The sequence below is a fragment of the Sapajus apella genome, unplaced genomic scaffold (assembly GCF_009761245.1).
Source record: "Sapajus apella isolate SASKATOON/1434 unplaced genomic scaffold, GSC_monkey_1.0 scaffold10, whole genome shotgun sequence".
Taxonomy (NCBI): domain Eukaryota; kingdom Metazoa; phylum Chordata; class Mammalia; order Primates; family Cebidae; genus Sapajus; species Sapajus apella.
The window spans coordinates 37,988,974-38,011,387 of NW_022436950.1; the positions used below are offsets into that span (position 1 = coordinate 37,988,974).

Genomic DNA, 22,414 nt, shown 5'->3' on the forward strand with positions numbered 1-22,414 from the left:
AAGGGGATATCACCACAGATTCCACAGAAATTCAACCCATCATCAGAGATTATTACAAACAACTCTATGCACATAAACTAGTAAACCTGGAAGAAATGGATAAATTCCTGGACACTTGCCTCCTCCCAAGCCTAAACCAGAAGAAGCCGAAACCCTGAACAGACCCATAACAAGGTCTGAAGTTGAGGCAGCAATTAAGAGCTTACCACCCAAAAAAAGCCCAGGTCCAGACAGGTTCACAGCCGAATTCTACCAGACATACAAAGAGGAGCTGGTACCATTCCTTCTGAAACTATTCCAAACAATCCAAAAAGAGGGAATTCTTCCCAAATCATTTTATGAGACCAACATCATCCTGATTCCAAAACCCAGCAGAGACTCAACAAGAAAAGAAAACTTCAGGCCAATATCCATGATGAACATAGATGCGAAAATCTTCAATAAAATACTGACAAGCCGATTGCAACAGCACATCAAAAAGCTTATCCACCATGATCAAGCAGGCTTCATCCCGGGGATGCAAGGCTGGTTCAACATACGCAAGTCTATAAACGTAATTCACCAAATAAACAGAACCAAAGACAAAAACCACATGATTATCTCAATTGATGCAGAGAAGGCCTTTGACAAAATTCAACAGCCCTTTATGCTAAAAACCCTCAATAAGCTAGGTATTGATGGAACGTGTCTCAAAATAATAAAAGCTATTTACAACAAACCAAAAGCCAATATCATACTGAATGGGCAAAAACTGGAAGCATTCCAGAAGTTCTAGCCAGAGCAATCAGGCAAGAAAAAGAAATAAAGGGGGGCCGGGCACGGTGGCTCAAGCCTGTAATCCCAGCACTTTGGGAGGCCAAGGCAGGTGGATCACGAGGTCAAGAGATCGAGACCATCCTGGTCAACATGGTGAAACCCCGTCTCTACTAAAAATACAAAAAATTAGCTGGGCATGGTGGTGCGTGCCTGTAATCCCAGCTACTCAGGAGGCTGAGGCAGGAGAATTGCCTGAACCCAGGAAGCGGAGGTTGCCGTGAGCCGAGATCGCGCCATTGCACTCCAGCCTGGGTAACATGAGTGAAACTCCGTCTCAAAAAAAAAAAAGAAAGAAAGAAAGGGTATTCAAATAGGAAAGGAGGAAGTCAAATTGTCTCTATTTGCAGACAACATAAGTGTATATCTAGAAGACCCCATTGTCTCGGCCCAAAATCTCCTGAAACTGATAAGCAACTTCAGCAAAGTCTCAGGACACAAAATCAATGTGCAAAAACCACATGCATTCCTATACACCAATAACAGAATTAAAGAGAGCCAAATCAAGAACAAACTTCCATTCACAATTGCCACAAAGAGAATAAAATACCTAGGAATACATCTAACAAGGAACGTAAAGGACTTCTTCAAGAACTGCAAGCCACTGCTCAACAAAATAAGAGAGGACACAAACAGATGGAGAAATATTCCATGTTCATCATTAGGAAAAATCAATATTGTGAAAATGGCCATAATGCCCAAAGTAATTTACACATTCAACGCTATCCCCATCAAGCTACCAATGACCTTCTTCACAGAACTGGAAAAAACCACCTTAAACTTCATATGGAACCAAAAGAGAGCCCGCATAGCCAAGTCAATTCTAAGCAAAAAGAACAAAGCAGGAGACATTACACTACCGGACTTCAAACTATACTACAAGACTACAGTAATCAAAACAGCATGGTACTGGTACCAAAACAGAGATGTAGACCAATGGAACAGAACAGAGGTCTCGGAGGCAACACAACATATCTACAACCATCTGATCTTTGACAAACCAGACAAAAACAAGCAATGGGGAAAGGATTCCCTGTTTAATAAATGGTGTTGGGAAAACTGGCTAGCCATGTGCAGAAAGCAGAAACTGGACCCCTTCCTGATACCTTACACTAAAATTAACTCCAGATGGATTAAAGACTTAAACATAAGGCCGAACACCATAAAAACCCTAGAAGAAAATCTAGGCAAAACCATTCAGGACATAGGTGTAGGCAAGGATTTCATGACCAAAACACCAAAAGCATTGACAACAAAACCCAAAATAGACAAATGGGACCTACTCAAACTCCACAGCTTCTGCACAGCAAAAGAAACAGTCATTAGAGTGAATCGGCAACCAACAGAATGGGAAAAAATTTTTGCAGTTTACCCATCTGACAAAGGGCTGATATCCAGAATTTACAAAGAACTAAAACAGATTTACAAGAAAAAAACTAACAAGCCCATTCAAAAGTGGGCAAAGGATATGAACAGACACTTTACAAAAGACGACGTACATGAGGTCAACAAACATATGAAAAAATGCTCATCATCACTGGTCATCAGAGAAATGCATATCAAAACTACATTGAGATACCATCTCACGCCAGTTAGAATGGTGATCATTAAAAAATCTGGAGATAACAGATGCTGGAGAGGTTGCGGAGAAATAGGAACACTTTTGCACTGTTGGTGGGAGTGTAAATTAGTTCAACCATTGTGGAAGACAGTGTGGCAATTCCTCAAGGACCTAGAAATAGAAATTCCATTTGACCCAGCAATCCCATTACTGGGTATATATCCAAAGGATTATAAATCGTTCCACTATAAGGACACGTGTACAGGAATGTTCATTGCAGCACTGTCTACAATAGCAAAGACCTGGAACCAACCCAAATGCCCATCGATGACAGACTGGACAGGGAAGATGTGGCATATATACAGCATGGAATATTATGCAGCCATCAAAAATGATGAGTTTGGGTCCTTTGTAGGGACATGGATGAACCTGGAAACTATCATTCTCAGCAAACTGACAGAAAAGCAGAAGATCAAACACCGCATGTTCTCACTCATAGGCGGGTGTTGAACAATGAGAACACATGGGCACAGGGAGGGGAGCACTACACACTGGGGTCAGTTGGGGGGAAATAGGGGAGGGACGGTGGGGGGTGGGGAGCTGGGGAGCGATAGCAAGGGGAGAGATGCCAGATGTAGGTGATGGGGAGGAGGGCAGCAAATCACACTGCCACGTGTGTACCTATGCAACAATCTTGCATGTTCTTCACATGTACCCCAAAACCTAAAATGCAATAAAATAAATAAATAGAAAAAAAAAGTAAATGGGCTAAATGCCCCAATCAAAAGACACAGACTGGAAAATTGGATAGAGTCAAGACCCATCGGTGTGCTATATTCAGAAGATCCGTCACACATGCAAGGACACACATAGGCTCAAAATAAAGGGATGGAAGATTTACCAGGCAAATGAAGAGCCAAAAAAGCAGGGGTTGCAATCCTAGTCTCTGATAAAACAGATTTTAAACCAACAAAGATTAAAAGAGACAAAGAAGGGCATCACACAATGGTAAAGAGATCAACGCAACAAGAAGAGCTAACTATCCTAAATGTATATGCACCACATACAGGAGCACCCAATTCATAAAGCAAGTTCTTAATGACCTATAAAGAGACTTAGACTCCTATACAATAATAGTGGGAGACTTTAACACTCCACTGTCAGTATTAAATTAATGAGACAGAAAATTAACAAGGATATCCAACACTTGAACTCAGATTTGGACCACGCGGAGATAACAGACATCTACAAAACTCTCCACCCTAAATTCACAGAATATATATCCTTCTCAGCAGCATATCACATTTATTCTAAAATTGACCACATAATTGGAAGTAAAACACTCCTCAGCAAATGCAAAAGAACAGAAATCATAACAGTCTCTCAGACCACAGTGCAATCAAATGAGAGCTCAGGATTAAGAAACTCACTCAAAACTGCACAACTACATGGAAACTGAACAACCTACTCCTGAATCACTACTGGATAAATAATGAAATGAAGGCAGAAATAAAGATATTCTTGAAACCAATGAGAACGAAGACATAATGTACCAGAATATCTGGGACACATTTAAATAGTGTCTAGTGATAGCACTAAATGCCCACAAGAGAAACGAGGCAAGATCTAAAATCATTACCCTAATGTCATGATTAAAAGAACTAGAGGAGCAAGATCAACATAATTCAAGCTAGCAGAAGACAAAAAAATAACTGAGATCAGAGCAGAACTGAAGGAGATAGAGACACCAAAAAACCCTTCAAAAAAAAGCAATGAATCCAGGAGCTGGTTTTTTTAAAAGATCAATAAAACAGAGCACTAGCCAGACTACTAAATAAGAAAAGAGAGAAGGATCAAATAGATGCAATAAAAAATGATAAAGGTGATAACACCACCGATCCCACAGAAATACAAATTACCATCAGAGAATACTATAAACGTCTCTATGCAAATAAACCAGTAAATCGAGAAGAAACTGATAAATTCCTGGACACTTACGCCCTCTGAAGACTGAACCAGGAAGAAGTTGAATCCCTGAATAGACCAATAACAAGGTCTGAAATTGAGGTAGCAATTAATAGCCTGCCAACTAAAAAAAGTCCAGAACCAGACAGGTTTGCAGCCGAATTCTATCAGAGGTACAAAGAGGAGCTGGTACCATTCCTTCTGAAACTATTCCAAACAATAAAAAAAGAAGGAATCCTCCCTAACTTATTTTATGAGACCAACAACATCCTGATACTAAAACCTGGCAGAGACAAAACTAAAAAGACTTCAGGTCAATGTCCATGATGAACATTGGATATGAAAATCCTCAATAAAATGCTGGCAAACCAAATCCAACAGCAGATCAAAAAGCTTATCCATCACAATCAAGTTCGCTTCATCCCTGGGATGCAAGGCCAGTTCAACATATGCAAATCTAAAAATGTAATCCATCACATGAACAGAAGCAAAGACAAAAACCACATGAATATCTCAATAGATGCAGAGAAGGCCTTCGGTAAAATTCATCAGCCCTTTATGCTAAGAACCCTCAATAAACTAGGTATCAGTGGATCGTATCTCAAAATAATGAGAGCAATTTATGACAAACCCATAACCAATATCATACTGAAGGGCAAAAACTGGCAGCATTCTCTTTGAAAACTGGCACAACACAAGGATGCCCTCTCTTACCACTCCTATTCAACATAGTATTGGAAGTTCTGGCTAGGGCCAGCAGGCAAGAAAAAGAAATAAAGGGTATTCAGTTAGGAAAAGAGGAAATCAAATTGTCTCTATTTGCAGACAACACGACTGTATATTTAGAAGAACCCATCGTCTCAGCCCAAAATCTCCTTAAGTTGATAACCAACTTCAGCAGTCTCAGGATACCAAATCAATGTGAAAAAATCACAAGCATTCCTATACACCAATAACAGAAAAACAGAGAGCCAAATCATGACTGAACTCCCATTCACAATTGCTACAAAGAGAATAAAATACCTAGGAATACAACCAACAAGGGATGTGAAGTACCTCTTCGAGGAGAACTACAAACCACTTTTCAAGGAAATGAGAGAGGACACAAACAGATGAAAAAACATTCCATGCTCATGGCTAGGAAGAATCAGTATCTTGCAAATGGCCATACTGCCTAAAGTAATTTATAAATTCAATGCTATCCCCATCAAGCTACCATTGACTTTCTTCACAAATTTGGAAAAAAACTACCTTAAACTTCATATGGAACCAAAAAAGAGCATGCATAGCCAAGACTATCCTAAGCAAAAAGAACAAAGCTGGAGGCATCATGCTACCTGACTTCAAACTATACTACAAAGCTATGGAAATCAAAACAGCATTGTACTGTTATCAAAACAGAGATATAGATCAATGGAACAAAGAGGGCAGAGGCCTCCGAAGTAACACCACATATCTACAACCATCTGATCTTTGACAAACCTGACAAAATCAAGAAATGGGGAAAAGATTCCCTATTTAATAAATGGTGACAGGAAAACTGGCTAGCCATATGCAGAAAGCTGAAATGGGATCCCTTCCTTACACCTTATATAAAAATTAACTCCAGATGGACTAAAGATTTAAACATAATACCTAACACCATAAAAACCCTAGAAGAAAACCTAAGAAATACCATTCAGAACATAGGCATGGGCGAGGAATTCATGACTAAAACACCAAAAGCAATGGCAACAAAAGCCAAAATAGACAAATGGGATCTAATTAAACTCAAGAGCTCTGCGCAGCAAAAGAAACTATCATTAGAGTGAATTGGCAACCAACAGAATGGGAAAAAAAAATTGTAATCTACCCATCTGACAAAGGGCTAATAATTAGACTGTACGAATAGCTTAAACACATTTATAAGAAAAAAACAACCCCATCAAAAAGTGGGTGAAGGACATGAACAGACATTTCTCAAGACATTTATGCAGCCAATAAACATATGAAAAAAAGCTCATTACTGGTCATTAGAGAAAGGCAAATGAAAACCACGTTGAGATACCATCTCACACCACTTAGAATGGCGATCATTAAAAAATCAGGAGACAACACATGCTGGAGAGGATGTGGAGAAGTAGGAATGCTTTTACACTGTTGATGGGAGTGTAAATTATTTCAACCATTGTGGAAGACAGTGTGGCTATTCCTCAAGGATCTAGAGCTAGAAATAGCATTTGACCCAGCAATCCCATTACTGGGTATACCCAAAGGATTATAAATCATTCTATTTTAAAGACACATGCACACATATGTTCACTGTGGCACTGTTTACAAAAGCAAAGACTTGGAACCAACCCAAATGCCCATCAATGATAGACTGGATAAAGAAAATGTGGCACATATACACCATGGAATACTATGCAGCCGTAAAAAAGGATGAGTTCATGTCCTTTGCCAGGACATGCATGAAGGTGGAAACCATCATTCTCAGCACACTGACACAAGAACAGAAAACCAAACACCACATGTTCTCATAAGTGGGTGTTGAACAATGAGAACACATGGACACAGGGAGGGGAAAATCACATACTGGAGCTTGTCAGGGGGTGGGGTAGCTAGGGGAGGGATAGCAGGAAGTGGGGTGATTGGGGAGGGCTAACATTAGGAGAAATACCTAATATAGATGACGGTGGGATGGATGCAGTAAACCAGCCTGGCACATGAATACCTATGTAACAAATCTGCATGTTATGCACATGTACCCCAGAACTTAAAAAGAGAAACAACAACCCCAGAAGATGGCAAAGGATATGAACAGAGGCTTTTCAAAAAAAGACATTTATGCAGCCAACAAACATATGAAAAAAAGCTCATCATCACTGGTCATTAGAGAAATGCAAATCAAAACCACATTGAGATACCATCTCACACCAGTTAGAATGGCGATCATTAAAATATCAGGAGACAACAGATGCTGGAGAGGATGTGGAGAAATAGGAACACTTATACATTGTTGATGGGAGTGTAAATTAGTTCAACCATTGTGGAAGACAGTGTGGCAATTCCTCAAGGACCTAGAACTAGAAATACCATTTGACCCAGCAATTCCATTACTGGTTATATACCCTAAGGATTATAAATCATTCTATTATAAAGACACTTGCACACATATGTTTATTGCAGTACTGTGTACAATAGCAAAGACTTGGAACCAGCCCAAATGCCCATCAACGATAGACTGGATAAAGAAAATGTGGCACATATACACCATGGAATACTATGCAGCCATAAAAAATGATGAGTTCATATCCTTTGCAGGGACATGGATAAAGCTGGAAACCATCATTCTCAGCAAACTGACACAAGAACAAAAAAGCAAACACTGCAGAACTTAAAGTATAAATTTCTTAAAGTTAGAACTTAAAGTTCTCACTCTCAAGTGGGTGTTGAACAATGAGAACACACAGACACAGGGAGGGGAACATCACACACTGGGGCCTGTTGGGGGTTGGGGGATTAGGAAGGGATAGCAGCGGGTAGGGGGATAGGGGAGGGATAGCATTAGGAGAAATAGGTAATGTAGATGATGGAGTGATGGATGCAGCAAACTACCATGGTACGTGTATACCTATGTAACAAACCTGCACGTTCTGCGTATGTACCCTAGAACTTAAAGTATAATTTTAAAAAGACCTCTTTGCCCTCATATACTGTATCCTACAGAAGCAATAACGATACAAAAGGCCAGAATGCCTTCTGCCTCAATTTAATCAAATAGTCAGTTGTATAAATAAATCTGCTTTATTTTTCTCAAGTAGATTTATGTAAATAAAAATATGTAATTTATGTAAATAAATCTGCTTGAGAAAGGGCTTTTCTTGGCAACACAAATCAGAATGTGTATTTTAGCTCTGTCAAACTATGCAAGGAAAATAAATAAAAGCATAAACTGAATTCAATCAATCTTTATTGAGCTCCCATGGGGTGCATGAGTTTAGCATCTATAATTTATATATGTAGAAAAGTGTTACTTTAGCCCCCTTTTTTTAAAAAAAAAAAAAAAAGAAAAGCAAAGTACAACTTCTGTATATATTTCAAGTGAATCATTTAATGTAAGTGAGGCTCAATTAGATGTTACCGTTAAGTATTAACAGAAGAAAAACGGAAAGTAAAAACATTTTCCCTCTACCTTAAAAGGGTCGGATGCAAGATAAACTAGCCTGTTGGTTTAACAATAGCTCATTAAAAAGGCCAGAGAATCTGGGAGAAGATGTACTTGGAAGCACTATCCTCTCAGGGTCCATTCCCAAGATGACAGCAACATAGTGAAAAAATTAACTGGCTCAAAAATTATATTGAGAGATCAAGAGAGTTAGTCACAGCTTAGAAAAAAATTCCAGAATAAATGATACTAGCTAGATTAGCAATTCTGATGTTTCCTTAGAGTTGTCATAGCACTCTGTGCAAACCAGAGGGACTACAAACTGATGCCCCTTTGAACAGAGTGGTTTTAAATAATGGATTCTCCAGTGCACCAACTGTATTTTCAAGTATAATTCTGGTATTTGTACCTAGCAATACAGAAGAAAAAGCAGCAAGGAGAAAATGTCAAGTCTATAGGACATAAAATGATTTGGCAGCCCTAGAATTCCCAGTATGAGTCTTTTTCATCAGGAAAATCACATTCTGGCTCAGTCCAGGGTAACACTGGAGGCAATGATATTGATGGCTTGTTATAAGCAGGAGGCAACAGTGAAAGTATTGAATCCTGGCTTTCTTCTTTCATCTGTTAAAGAAACTCAAAATAAGGCTGTTGATATATAAATTCAATACATCAATTTTGTTAGCAATAAATAACTTTTAAAGAATTTATCTTAAATGTGTTTAAAATTGTTTTCAGGTATTTTCCCTAAAACTCCCCTTGATTCTGGTCATCTGAAAACAGGAAGAAGAGCCAAATAAATTGATTTCTTATCAGAATTACTTTGCCCTTTCATCATTTCTAGCCAATAGAAAATGTCTCTAAATCAATCAAAATATATACTGAGCATCAGTAACATGTGATGATAGTCCATTTTGTTTTGTAGAATGAAAGTATTTTAGAAAGTATAATTGAATTACCGAAAGTTTTCCAGTTTTTAACTTTATTTTGTAACAAAGTTATTAGTCAGAACCTTGGTAACCAAAATATCTCATCAAGCCAGCAAAATAAGGTGACTTTTTAATAGTAATTAAAAACATCAAGACAACAGATGATAGATCAGCTCACCTGTTTGAAGAAAACATGGGACAATAAACTGCTTGCTGATGGCCTAAAATTTTTAAGTTATAAAAAAGAACTTTATATTAGAATGTAGATTTTTAGGTATATAAATATGTTAGAGATTAGGTTTAGAGCTATAAAACCCAACACAAAAAAAATTTTAAAGAATATATGTCAGAAGCCCAATTCTTAGCTACAACCTTGGCTAAAAGAAATAAGTCTAGTGGTACCCTTCAATTAATCCATACTCAACATTTACTGGACACAGTATTTACTGACAGTAACTTGGTAGGGTAGCAGCAATTTACAATTTTATACTGTTTAGAGTCTTTACGAAAATGTGGTAATTAATGTCTAGAAAGAGTAACTGATTTTAACTCTGATTTTTCTTGTAAAAAAAATATCAGCTAGAAAATAGTACAGTTGAGACTGGAGCCCAACTCTTCAGATTTTTTCTTTTCTTTTTTTTTTTTTTTTTTGAGATGGAGTCTCGCTCTGTCAACAAGGCTGGAGTGCAGTGGCGTGATCTTGGCTCACTGCAACCTCTGCTTCCAAGGTTCAAGGGATTCTCCTGCCTCAGACTCCTAAGTAGCTGGGACTACAGGCACGTGCCACCATACCCAGCTAAATTTTGTACTTTTAGTAGAGACAGGGTTTTTGCCATGTTGACCAGGCTGGTCTCGAGAACTCCGGACCTCAGGTGATCCACCCACCTCGGCCTCACAAAGTGCTGGGATTACAGGCATGAGCCACTGCACCCAGCCTCTTCTGATTTTTAATCCAGTATTCTTCCCATATGCTTGTTCCCACTAGTTGTTCTCAGCATGGATATTTTCTAGATTAGACAATATTTGATCAAAATATTGATAAAAGATTTCTATTTTCCTGGAAAGGCAATGTTACAAAGCTTCTATAAAATGTAAAACATGTACCTTTTGTGCTATTTAGAGGAGATCAATATTACCTTTTCTCTGGATCTTGTTGCAAACAGAGCTGTACCAAGCTAAAGAAGGCAGGAGAGAAGGTTTTTGAGGATGGTGTGTGTAATCGGTCACTATTTACTGTGTGAGTTCCACTGGAGACAAGCACACTTTCTCCAATCCCAGAGTCTATACCTGACCGGGAGCTTTTCATTCTGGATTCTGATTGAGGGAAAATACTGATATCCAATGGGCTATAAGGAGGACCTTTCAGTTTCTGTAACAGCATCTAAAAGAAATAGAATGTTCCTTCAACACTTTTCAGGCAAAATATTACAACGGTAACAACAATAAAGCTCCTAAGAGTCTATAGCAAACATGTTTAACAGAAATGATCTAGAATGTAAGCAATCTTATGAAAGGCAAGTAGCTCAGTGATTTTAGCAGCACTTACCTGAGTTCTATGCATGTCCTGGAAAGGCACCTGCCCACTGGCTAATTCACATGCTGTAATACCAACACTGTAAATATCTGACTTCACATTATAGCCATGTAAATCCTGTAGGATACAATTAATTTGAAATCTTTTAGTGCAAGTAAGTTAAGCAAAAGTTATACACATGTGCTTTTCTGATAAGGATGGTGAACAATAATGGAAAAAAAAAAACCCATAAGCGACAAATCAAGACACATTTAATATATGGTATATAGATTCCTAACATAATTTTAACAAGAAAGAGAAAAAGTCTTGCAGAAGGCCATTTACCAATCCAAATATAAAGACACAACTGTCCTTTAGTCAAACTCAGAAGACACTCGAGACACAGACAACCCAATTCAACAGCCACACCTGACCTGTCTCAGTAGTTCTGGGCTCAGCCACGGCTGCACTGATGTACTGAACTGTGGGAAATCATACACAGCCCTATGCCTCTGTCCATGCTTAACCAAACTATGCAGATGGGACAGGCCAGAGAGTGTCACTAGGCCATCACCAGAAATGAGGATATGGCTGGCTTTAATACTCCTAGAACAAAAAGAAACAATCCTAAGTACTAGGAAACTGGCCAATGAAGAAAACATAAAAATCTGCCAGGAACAAATCCATGCATTCTCTTGGAAATTAAATACCCTTTATAAAACAGCATTATAAACTGCAAAACTGCCATTTATACAGGAAATATTCAGGGAATAGGAATTCGTTCAGCTACTTACTACAGCACCAACACAAGTAAAGATATAATTGAAAGCTACAAGTTAAGAATTGATAATATTTTTCAAACAGGGGATGGAATCAAATAATTAATTTCACTTTTTATTCTAGATGAAGTCTCACTCTGTGGCCCAGGCTGGAGAGCAGTGGCACAATCTCAGCTCACTGCAACCTCCACCTCCTGGGTTCAAGTGATTCTCATGCCTCAGCCTCCTGGGTAGCTGGGACTACAGGTGCATGCCACCACGCCTGGCTAATTTTGTTTTTTGTATATTTAGTAGAGACAGGATTTCACAATCTTGGCCAGGCTAGTCTCAAACTCCTGACCTCAAGTGATGCACCCACCTCGGCCTCCCAAAGCACTGGGATTACAGGCATGAGCTACCATGCCTGGCCAATTTCACTATTTTTGAATGCTGTTGCTAAACACCTAAGAAATCATCTAAAAAAAAAAATCAAGCAATATTTGAAGTATAAGGTTATAAAGTTAAATGTAATACTACCCAATAAAAGTCTCTCACACATCATTTATCAAGGTCAAGAGATCGAGACCATCCTGGCCAACATGGTGAAACCCCATCTCTACTACAAATACAAAAATTAGCCAGCTAATTTTTGTGCCCAACTGTAGTCCTAGCTATTCAGGAGGCTGAGGCAGGAGAATTGCTTGAACCTGGGGGGCAGAGGCTGTGGTGAGTGGAGATCACGCCACTGCACTGCAGCCTGGTGACAGAGCAAGGCTCTGTCTCAAAATGTGTATGTGTATATATACATATGTGTATGTGTATACACACACACACACGCACGCATACATATCTATCCTATAAATTTCCTTTAACTGTCAGATAAATTATAAGAGCCTTGTTTTTCCATCCCAAACACAATTTGGAAATGTAACAGAGAAAGATGGCCAATCATCTGGTGACATATAATAAAACCTCAGTTAACCAGAAAATTGTTGTGTTGGAAATCCTTGGTTAACTAGAATTTTGCTAAAAAATAATAGTAAGACAAAAAGGTTTAAGGAGACTGAAACAAACAATAGGAAAGCAAGCTTATTTAAAAGTAACTTAATTAAAAAGTAAGACAAAGTCCCAGTATATCTTAGAACTGCACTGTTTTTAGCATTCAGTCAATCACTTTTGCATATATACTTTAGTAACAAGAGAAGTGATATTTAGGATGATAATCTCGAGGTACTGCAAAATATTTAAGAAATCAAGGAAAAGTTTAATTACAACTTATGCATAGTATAAATATAAGCTGAAAAACAGATAATGAAGCTCTTTATTTGCTTAAACAAAATCAAAACCAAAAACACCCAGCTAACTAGGATCCCAATTCCCACAGCTCATCCTCTGAGCATCCTCATTAGATTAAGACTGTGAGCTCCATGAGGGTAGGCACTCCACCCTAGCACCAAGTACACTTGGCACAGAGGATGTGGTCTGAACATGATTGGTGAATGGATATATAAACAATCCACAGCACCTAATCCTCCCTCAATTTTCACTTAAAAGTTTCCTTTTCCTCTTTTCTGACATTCAATTGCTCTTTCCTAAAACCTCCTCCAAAGAGTTCTTCCATTAAAATGGTTTCAATTAGTAAAATGCAAATAAGTAAATACCTGTGAATACAGCCATTTTGGTGTAGATAGTTCAACCCTCTCACTGCTCCAAAGAGAATGTTTCTTATTAAAGTTTCACTCATTCCTTCAGGAAAATAGGTCCTCAAGAGTTGACTTGCTGAACCTGAAAGAAACCCCTAAAATCTTCAGATGAACATTGAAAGCGATTTTGCTACCAGCTTCTTTTCAACCATAAACACAAACATATCTGTTACTTTTTGGAGTCTAACCCAAACAACACTTTCCCACACAAATGTGATTTTCTTTCAAGAAGAATCTTTATTTTATTTTATTTTTTGAGACAGGGTCTCACTCTGTCACCTAGGCTAGAGTGCAGTGGCACAATCTTGGCTCACTGCAACCTCTGCCTCCTAGGTTCAAGCAATTCTCCTGCCTCAGCCTCCTGAGTAGCTGGGCTACAGGCACAGGCCACCATGCCCAGCTACTTTTTGTATTTTTAGTAGAGACGGGGTTTCACCATATTGACCAGGCTGGTCTCAAACTCTTGACCTTCTGATCCACCTGCCTTGGGCTCCCAAAGTGCTGGGATTACAGGCATGAGCCACCGCACCTGGCTCAAGAATCTTTAAGCAATTTTTTTTTCTAATGACATTCTAGAAATTAGGAAAGAGAATTAATGATTTTTCAATATTATTGAATAAAAATACATACTTTGTGTGCATATACAGATAGATACTTAAATCCAGAAGCAATTCACAAAAGCTGCCCTAAAAATCAAAGCTCTAGAATCCATTCTATATTTATTCAACACAATTATTGTGCTAAGTACTATGTGAGCACCTGGGGAACACCACAAATAAAAAATATATAAATGATCCTGGCCCTCAAGAAGCACAAGCCCAGTGAGGGAGATGGGCACACACAGATGTTTCTAATACCGTGAAATCAGTTTACAATGCAGTGAAACAGGGACAGGGATGAGGTACACAGGTGGGAAAAAACTTCTTCCTGCAAAGTAACAGTAGGTCTCCACTGAAATAAGGGAAGGAAGCTGAAGGGAAAAGACAGCTTGTATAAAGGCACATTATACTTGGAGAAGCAGTGATGGTTCATTGATCATCATCCCAATTCTTTTCTTCTGAAGACTAAAATTCAGCATGTACCAGAAATAGAAATACACCATGAAATCTAAAATCAGTCATTAGACTTACAGACTTATAAATTAAATGTGGCAAGTTATAAATCCAAAATCCCAATTCAACTGTATAATTATAACATCTAGGCTAAATTAATTTATTTAAAACCAGCATTTTTTTTTTTTTTTTTGAGGAGTGCAATGGCACAATCTCAGCTCACTGCAACCTCCACCTCCTGGGTTCAAGCGATTCTCCTGCCTCAGCCTCCTGAGTAGCTGGGATTACAGGTACATACCACTGTGCCCAGCTAATTTTTGTATTTTTAGTAGAGACGGGGTTTCACCCTAAAGCCAGCATTCTTACCATAGGCCATAAATGGAGAAATAACCCAAAGCCAGCTGCCAACAGTGAAAACTGTCCAGTAAGTTGTAATATTGGGATGCCGGAAAAAGTGAGATAGAATCACGGCTTTCTAGGATAAACACACAAAAGACAAGACATTTAAAAACAACCTTTTTTTCCTTACAATGAAAATAGCAGTCATGGCACCTAATACTCAAGGGAGCTTAATAGTGAAAGTGCTGTTTTTAGAGCTTTCATCTGTTTAAATCTCACAACCACTCCATAAGTATGTGATACTATGATTCCCATTTTTCAGAAGACAACACTTAAAAATAAGTTAGAAAACCTGTCCAAAAGCATGTAATTAATAAAAAGAAGTGGAGGTAGAATGTGAACTTAGTTTCCCTCTAGGGTCATACTCTTAATAACTGTACTATGTTCTTCTTATTAAAAAAAAAATTTTTAAACATGTAAAAATATGAAAATAAAAATCCTTTCTATCACTGCCTCACAGAGAGCCACTGTTAACATTTTGGTATAGTTTCTCCCAGTCTTTTTTTGTTTGTGCAATATACATGTGCACATATAAATATTTTAAGAATTGGAACAACATCCAAACAAAATCCTTTCCCCTTTTATATCAAAAATGATTAGTGACAATAAAAATGGTATTATAAAATATCTGATATGCAATTCTGTCAAAATTTGTCATTCAGAAATTAATCTTGCTTAACTGGATGAAGAGGAAACTGTTTGCTTTTGATATCTTCGATTTCCCTGTGACTATTTATGATTGGACTGACTACGGGTATTATAAAACTCCAGACTAGCATTTTGAATATGATAGTCATTTGAAAGAGCAGTAGTAATCAAAGTTTGAATGTATCCATTCTTTCATATAATGAATCTGGCTTCCAAGAGTTCCTTCCAAATTTGTAACTGCATGTTAATTAGAAGAAATCTACATTTCCCTAACAGAAGAACCATTAGTTTGGGTGAGAAAATTCTTACAGATGTAATCTCCTCAAATAAACATTATATTAAATACAATCATCCCTTAGTCTCCATGGAGGATTGGTTCCAGGACTGCATCCCCTGACAGTCTCCTATACACCATCCCATGAATGTACTAAAATCTATGAATGCTCAAGTCCCTGTATAAAATGGCGTAATATTTGCATATAACCTACACACATCCTCCTATATACTTTAAATCATTTCTAGGTTACTTATAATGTCTAATACAATGTAAATGCTATATAAGTAGTTATGCTGTGTTTTATTTGTACTATTTTTTACTGTATTATTTATTTTTAAAAATATGTTTTCTAGTCACAGTAGGTTGAATCTGCAGATGTGGAACCAGTGGATACAGAGGGCCAAGTATGTATCATTTTCTTCATATTGTTACCTGTAAAGCTTTCAGGCGTTGTTCATTACAGTTTTCCAGATTTGTAATTTTTATAGTTACCAGTGTTCCCGTAGGAGTATGCCGTGCAAGATGGACAGAAGTCAAGTTGTCAAATCCTCTTCCTATAATCAGACAGAAAACTCATGTTAGTAACTAAAGAAGAAAAAAAAAATTGTCAATTTGGACTTCATCAAAATGGAAAAGTTTTGCTCTTCAAAAAATACAGTTAAGAAAATGAAAAGGCATGCTACTGATTCAAAGTATTAATAATACTTATCAGATAATCCAATTAAAAAACAGAGGCAAAGGATTAAACAGGCAATTCGCAAAATAAGATATAGGAATGGCCAATAAGCATAAGTTGCTCAAGACAGAGAAATGCAAATTAAAACAGTGACACACCATTACATATCTATTATAATAACTAAAATTGTGACTTGATAAACCAATTGCAATACACTCACACAATGGAATGCTATTCAGCAATCCCGTCCCCACTCCTAGTCCCTGGCAACCATCGATCTGATTTTTGTCACATAAATGGTATTAAAAAGAATACAGTCATCAGCTTCTTTTGTGTTTAGCTTCTTTCACTTAGCATATGATTCTGAGACTCATCCACATTGTGGTATGTATCAGCAGTTAATTTCTATTGCTGAGCAATTTAATCCATTTATAATGTGAACGGTTATTTAGGTTGTTTTCAGTTTGGTGACTATAAAGCTGCCAAAAACATTCCTGTACAGGCTTTTAAGTAGACATATGTTTTCACTTATCTTTGGCAAATATCTGAGAGATTGTTGGGTCATGTGGTAAACATATGTTTAACATTATAAGAAGTTGCCAATTTGTTTTCAAATGTGGCTGAATCATTTCACATTCCTACAAATAATGTATAAGAACTGCCACTGGCTGACATATTCACCGGCATTTGGTATCATCAGCTTTTTAAACGTAAAACACCTAGAGTGGCACCTACTAATAGCCACCTAATAAACGTTAGTTCCCTCCCTCTCTCCATGGTCACCAAATTTTGTCAGTTTTATTTTTGAAATGAAGTTAATCTCAAATTCATCTCCTCCCCACAGTGTCAGAGTCACTGACTTAGTTTGAGCCCCATCCTCTCGTCCTGGATGTATGCAGTGACTCCCTCATATGCCCTGCATTCTCAGCCATAGCACATGCCAGAATTACTGAGGGAACTACTTCAAAATGCCTCTGCCTTGGCCCCACTCCCCAGAAACCTTGGTTCAGTAGCTCTGTGATGGAATATAGGTGCAGTAAAAAGACACAGGTAATGAAGATGATACTTCCAGTTTTGCATTGCTGATCTACTATATCTTCCTGACCGTTGCCTGAGTTGTTTTAAATTTGGCATTTTATCAATAGCAGTTCCTACAGTGTGACAGCTGAGAGCTTAGATCCTATGGTCAGAAAGATCTGGTTTCAAATCACTAACTGTATGACTCAACACCTTGGTGTCCTCATCTACAAAATGGGAGTAGTAAAGTGTTAAAGGAAAAAAATGCATAGTAAATGTTCACCGTAATGCCTGTTAGATGCTATTAATGTCATCATGATTCCCCAATGTCTCTCTAGCAGAAGGACAATACATTCCAAATTTCCAACTTAAATCCTCTGAGTCATAAGGAGGGTAGGTTGTGGAAGTCATTCTAAATCCACTACATGAAGTCCTTCACAACGTGTTCCAAACCTACCTTTCCAGATTCATCTCCTACCTCTGCCAACTCTCCCCTTGTTCCCACTTGCAGTCACAGAGGAACTATATGGTATGCTCCCTCTAACTAACCTTTCTCAGTCATTTACTGAGGTAAACATCTTTTTAACTTTTTAGAATTGGCACCATCTGAAACTCCTTTCTAATTTTGGGTCATTTGCCACTATGTGCTATTTCAGAAAAGGTCAGATCCTTACACTCCCTTAGTCTTCTTGATCCTGGCATGTGACCTATGTTTGGCCAACTGGAGCATGGAGTGAAGGACAAAGCAGCAGCAGTTGTCAGAGCTCCCTGCAATGGGCCAGCGTCTGGCGGTGGGCAGTATATTCACTAGGCTGCTTCTATTTCACAGTCCTAGTCCTCATCACACAGCTTCTCTTGGCTTTTTCAGCCAATAATTTTGTGAAATTCCTTTTTCACTTAAGTTAGCCAGGATTGTTTATGTTGTCTGTAACAAAACCTATGACTAGAATACCTAGCAAACTCTTCCTCCTTCAAGATCCAGCCCCTTTTTGCCATCTCTCTTATCTCCCAGTAGTGGTTCATTAGATGCTCCATCTTCTCCGTTCCCATAATACTTAGGACATACCTCTACTACAGTACCCTCCAGTGCATAAAACAAAGCTATATTGTGTCTTTATCTTCCCAGAGATGATGTAAACTCCAAGCATTCTACCATGCTTTGTCTTCCTAGCACTACACAATCACCAGTGTGTAGTGTTTAATAGATGTTTCTGAATATCCAGAGCAAATGTTTCACATATGTAAAGCTATAAACAATAACCCATCCTATTCCACACTTAACTGAAAAGCTTTCTACTACAAATGAGATTTCAGGTAAAATTTTAAACTAAGAAGCAATTTAGCGAAAGGATTGTGACTAAAAATATTTTCATGACTTGATTTTACTTCATACATAGTAAAAATTATACCCATAAAATAGATGTTTCCCACCATAAACACACAAATAAGTATTTAGTGTCTTCCTCATCTAAATGTACTTCAATGAAAAAGTAAAAATTCTAGACAGCAATCTTGAAAAAGTCTGAGTCATTATTTTAAGATAGTCAATAAATTAATTGAATCCACTTGACTGACACAATTAACATCTAGTTTTATGCTGGAGGTAACAACAGAAAACGACTTGCCTACAAAATAATCTTTTTGTCATCAATTTAATTTCTAGCACTGAAGGGTCAATTAGAAATCCAGGATTATTACCTATTTCTACTTGGAGCTCATAGTGAGAAACGTTGGTGGAACATACTACTTCACTGGCTCTCGTGGTTGCAGGTGACCAGGAAAGGGTTGGCTCATCGACCTGCATTTGTTTTTAAAGATAAAAACAAATTAGACGAACTTTTTGTCCCCCTGCCCTAATACAAAACACTCATATTTTCAAACACACAAGTGCTCATTAGGAAGGTACTACAAGGTGGCTTAAGTGACTGTTTTAAGATCTAAAAGGAACTCACCAATTTCTCATTGATGTTAGCTAGAAAGCTGTTAGCCTATGAAGAGGGCAGGAAAAGCAGATGTACAGCCAGCAAGGAATGCTTTCCAGTGTAATTTTCAGTAAAATGTTTAGGAGTTGCTAAGAATGTTAATTCTTCAGGATAGCTGACAAATGTATCAAGCAAAGGACTGCAGGGACCTGTGAGGGATAGTCTATGCTTGTACTCTTGCTTCAAGCTACATCCATATTTTGCAAAAGATACATGCTCTGCTAGATGATATGTTAACAGTCACGGAACAATTTCTAGACTGCAGCCTATTAGAAGTGCTGAAGCTTTTTGCAAGATGAATCAGATGGAAGGTCAGAAAGAAAAATCAAAGGAGATAGACCTCCTAAGTGAATGACCAAGAACTCATAGGAGGTCTCATGGTGTGCTCTGGAGTGAGAATGAGGTTTGCACCTGAATACAGTGATAGTGAAATAACATGAATGCATGATAAAGGAGAAGCCTAAACTGGCTTCATATGACAACCATGAGGGTCTCCTAAATGACGTAAGTACTCCAAAGGACACTTAGGAGCCTCACAGGCGGCAGGAATTCTTGTTACTGCCGTCAAGATGGAGGGTAAGGAAGAAAGAGGAAAAATCATATTACTATGTGCTAGGTATTATGTTAACCACTTTTCACATTCTTGAATCTTTTTAATCAAGAGACAGAGATGGAGTTTGAAACAGTGACATGATTAAATGTTCCTGAAACTTTTAAGAGAGCAGGAAAAAAGGAATTATAAACCCATGGCTAAAGATGAATAAAGGTGACTACTGCTCAAGAGGAATGAAAGAATGTAAAAAGAAATTCTACTATACAATTGGAAATAATCCTGATGAGAAATCAAAATAAAGAAATTTAGTTTCTTTTTTTTCTGTCTCTTTACAATCTGGTGGAAGCAATTTAGTTTCTTTAAAACAGGTAGTCTTCAGATAAACTCAGATTTAAAGACTATATAAAAGAGATAGAAAGAACATATAACAGCTTAAAAATGTTTTAAGTGATATCAACCTGTAAGCCTGTCAGGAAGGCTAGAGAGATGTAATGAACTAAGGTTTATAGTTCACTGCTTGAAAATAATGGCATAATGTTACTGGGTGATGGACTAAAATCAGAACTAATCAGCCTCTATTTTGCTTCCATCTGTTCCATTAGGGAATTAGTCTTACTTAAACTAGCAGGGACACATATGTTGTAAATAAGTATTCAAAGCTCTAAACAGGCTGTTTTAAATAGGTTGAAACCTACAGGCCCAGGGCAATTACATTTAGGATATTAAGTTTGCAAATACAGTAGAACTCAGATGAAAAACCACAATAGAAGTAGCAAACCATGACCCAATTTTCCAAAAGAGAGAAAACTACAAAGGGGCAAGCTTGCTGCTGCTAATCAATAAAGTCAGAGATCAAATTATTAGGTAGGTGAATTATGGACACATGGTAATCACAAGAAAACAACACAGGTTTACTAAGAATAAATCATCTTACACTAACCTCACTTCTCTTTTTCATCTGATGACCAGTTAGATGACAGAAAGCAAAAATTATGGCAAAGTCCCTGCTTTGGTTCTGTTAAACTTTTCAATGACTTCCTGAAAATGAAAAAGGCTGGCTTGAAAAAAGAAAAAGTATGGATCATGCACTGCTGGGCATAGCTAATTACCACCCCCCACCAAAAAAGAAAAAAAGGCAGGACTCACAATCTTCCTGAGCAGCTAGAAGAATGGGCTCAGGTCAGTAAAATTTTACGAGGATAAATGCAAAACCTTACACTTAAGTTTTGTTTAAAAAAAAAATCAATGGTATAAATACAAAATTGGGAATACCAGGTTTATGACTTGGAGGTTTCAATCAATGGCATGAGAGAGATTGTTAGATAAAAGCACAATATCGAGCTACATTTACAGAAGCAAAATTAAGCAGACTGGAAGAGATAAGAGTCTCACTGTATTCTGAAATGATTAGTTAGTATCTGGAGCACCATGGATAATTGAGACACCACAATTTAAGAGGGAATTGTAAAATGGTGATGCCTAGAGACGACCAATCAAGCTGGTGAAGGTTCCAGGAACAATAAAGGAATTAGAAATACTTAATCTGGAGAGAAAATATTAAGAACATATATAGTTGCCATTTGTAAGTGACTAAAAGACTAATATACAAGGGTAAACAATTGTTCTGTGAGAAGAGCTGAGATCAACAGATAGAAGCTCCAGGAAGTCAATTTCAGTTCAGCCTAAGAAATATGGAGTAACTGGTGCCATCCAAGTGTGACTCAGGCATCAAGCTGCCTCTTTCCATCACCCTCTCTCCATTGATATATTTCAGAGGTTAGGTGACCACCATTGACAGCAGTGGAGCTACAGTGAGGTACAAGAGCTGGAAGTGAAGAGGGAATGGTCAGCAATTGGAAGGCTAGAAAAAGAAAAGTTTTGATGCCCACAAATGTCTGCTTGCAGCAAAAGGAAGTCCTGTGATATGAATTTAAGTACTTTGACAGCTGTCATTACTTCTCCATTATATATTAAACTGCTTCTAATTATGATTTGGTTTCCCATGCAACTTTTCTATGAGGAAAGAGTGGACTGATGATACGATGTAAAGGCATCTTTTCCTCTGGCACTGGGAGACTGGGTTTATAATGAGCTTGATTAATGTGAATCTGATACTAAAATACGGATCCGATATTTAAATATGGATCCACTCTAGGTTTGCCTACTAAATCCAGTTTCTGATCCTAAGAGGCTGAGAAACAGACCCTACATCATGGTTCAATAATCAACCCAATGAAGTGTTTTCAGAGAAATTCTGCCAGACTTTTACTTGTGGTAAAATATACCTTTCTGTATGTTTCTATTTTTCTATGATGAAGCTCTTTTTATTTAAATTTCTACAATGAACTCTCAGATATACAGAACGCTCCCTATATAAGTTGAAAATTAGATTAGATGGTCTCTCATGAATCCCTGTAATGT

The 22,414-nt window shown here is 37.7% G+C and overlaps 1 protein-coding gene across 1 annotated transcript in view; it reads right to left on the reverse strand.

Annotated features, from left to right (window-relative positions):
• Positions 1-8,274: 8,274 nt before the first annotated feature.
• Positions 8,275-22,414, reverse strand: part of STRADB (STE20 related adaptor beta) — a 37,668-nt gene continuing 23,528 nt past the window's right edge. Inside the window, exons 4-12 of the mRNA XM_032278672.1 lie at positions 19,157-19,256; positions 16,198-16,319; positions 14,808-14,916; positions 13,348-13,471; positions 11,363-11,534; positions 10,962-11,066; positions 10,552-10,796; positions 9,594-9,636; positions 8,275-9,110 (exon numbers count right to left, since the gene is read on the reverse strand). Coding sequence (XP_032134563.1) covers positions 8,967-9,110; positions 9,594-9,636; positions 10,552-10,796; positions 10,962-11,066; positions 11,363-11,534; positions 13,348-13,471; positions 14,808-14,916; positions 16,198-16,319; positions 19,157-19,256 — 1,164 coding nt within the window. The 3' untranslated portion in view covers positions 8,275-8,966. The remainder of the gene's footprint in view (positions 9,111-9,593; positions 9,637-10,551; positions 10,797-10,961; positions 11,067-11,362; positions 11,535-13,347; positions 13,472-14,807; positions 14,917-16,197; positions 16,320-19,156; positions 19,257-22,414) is intronic.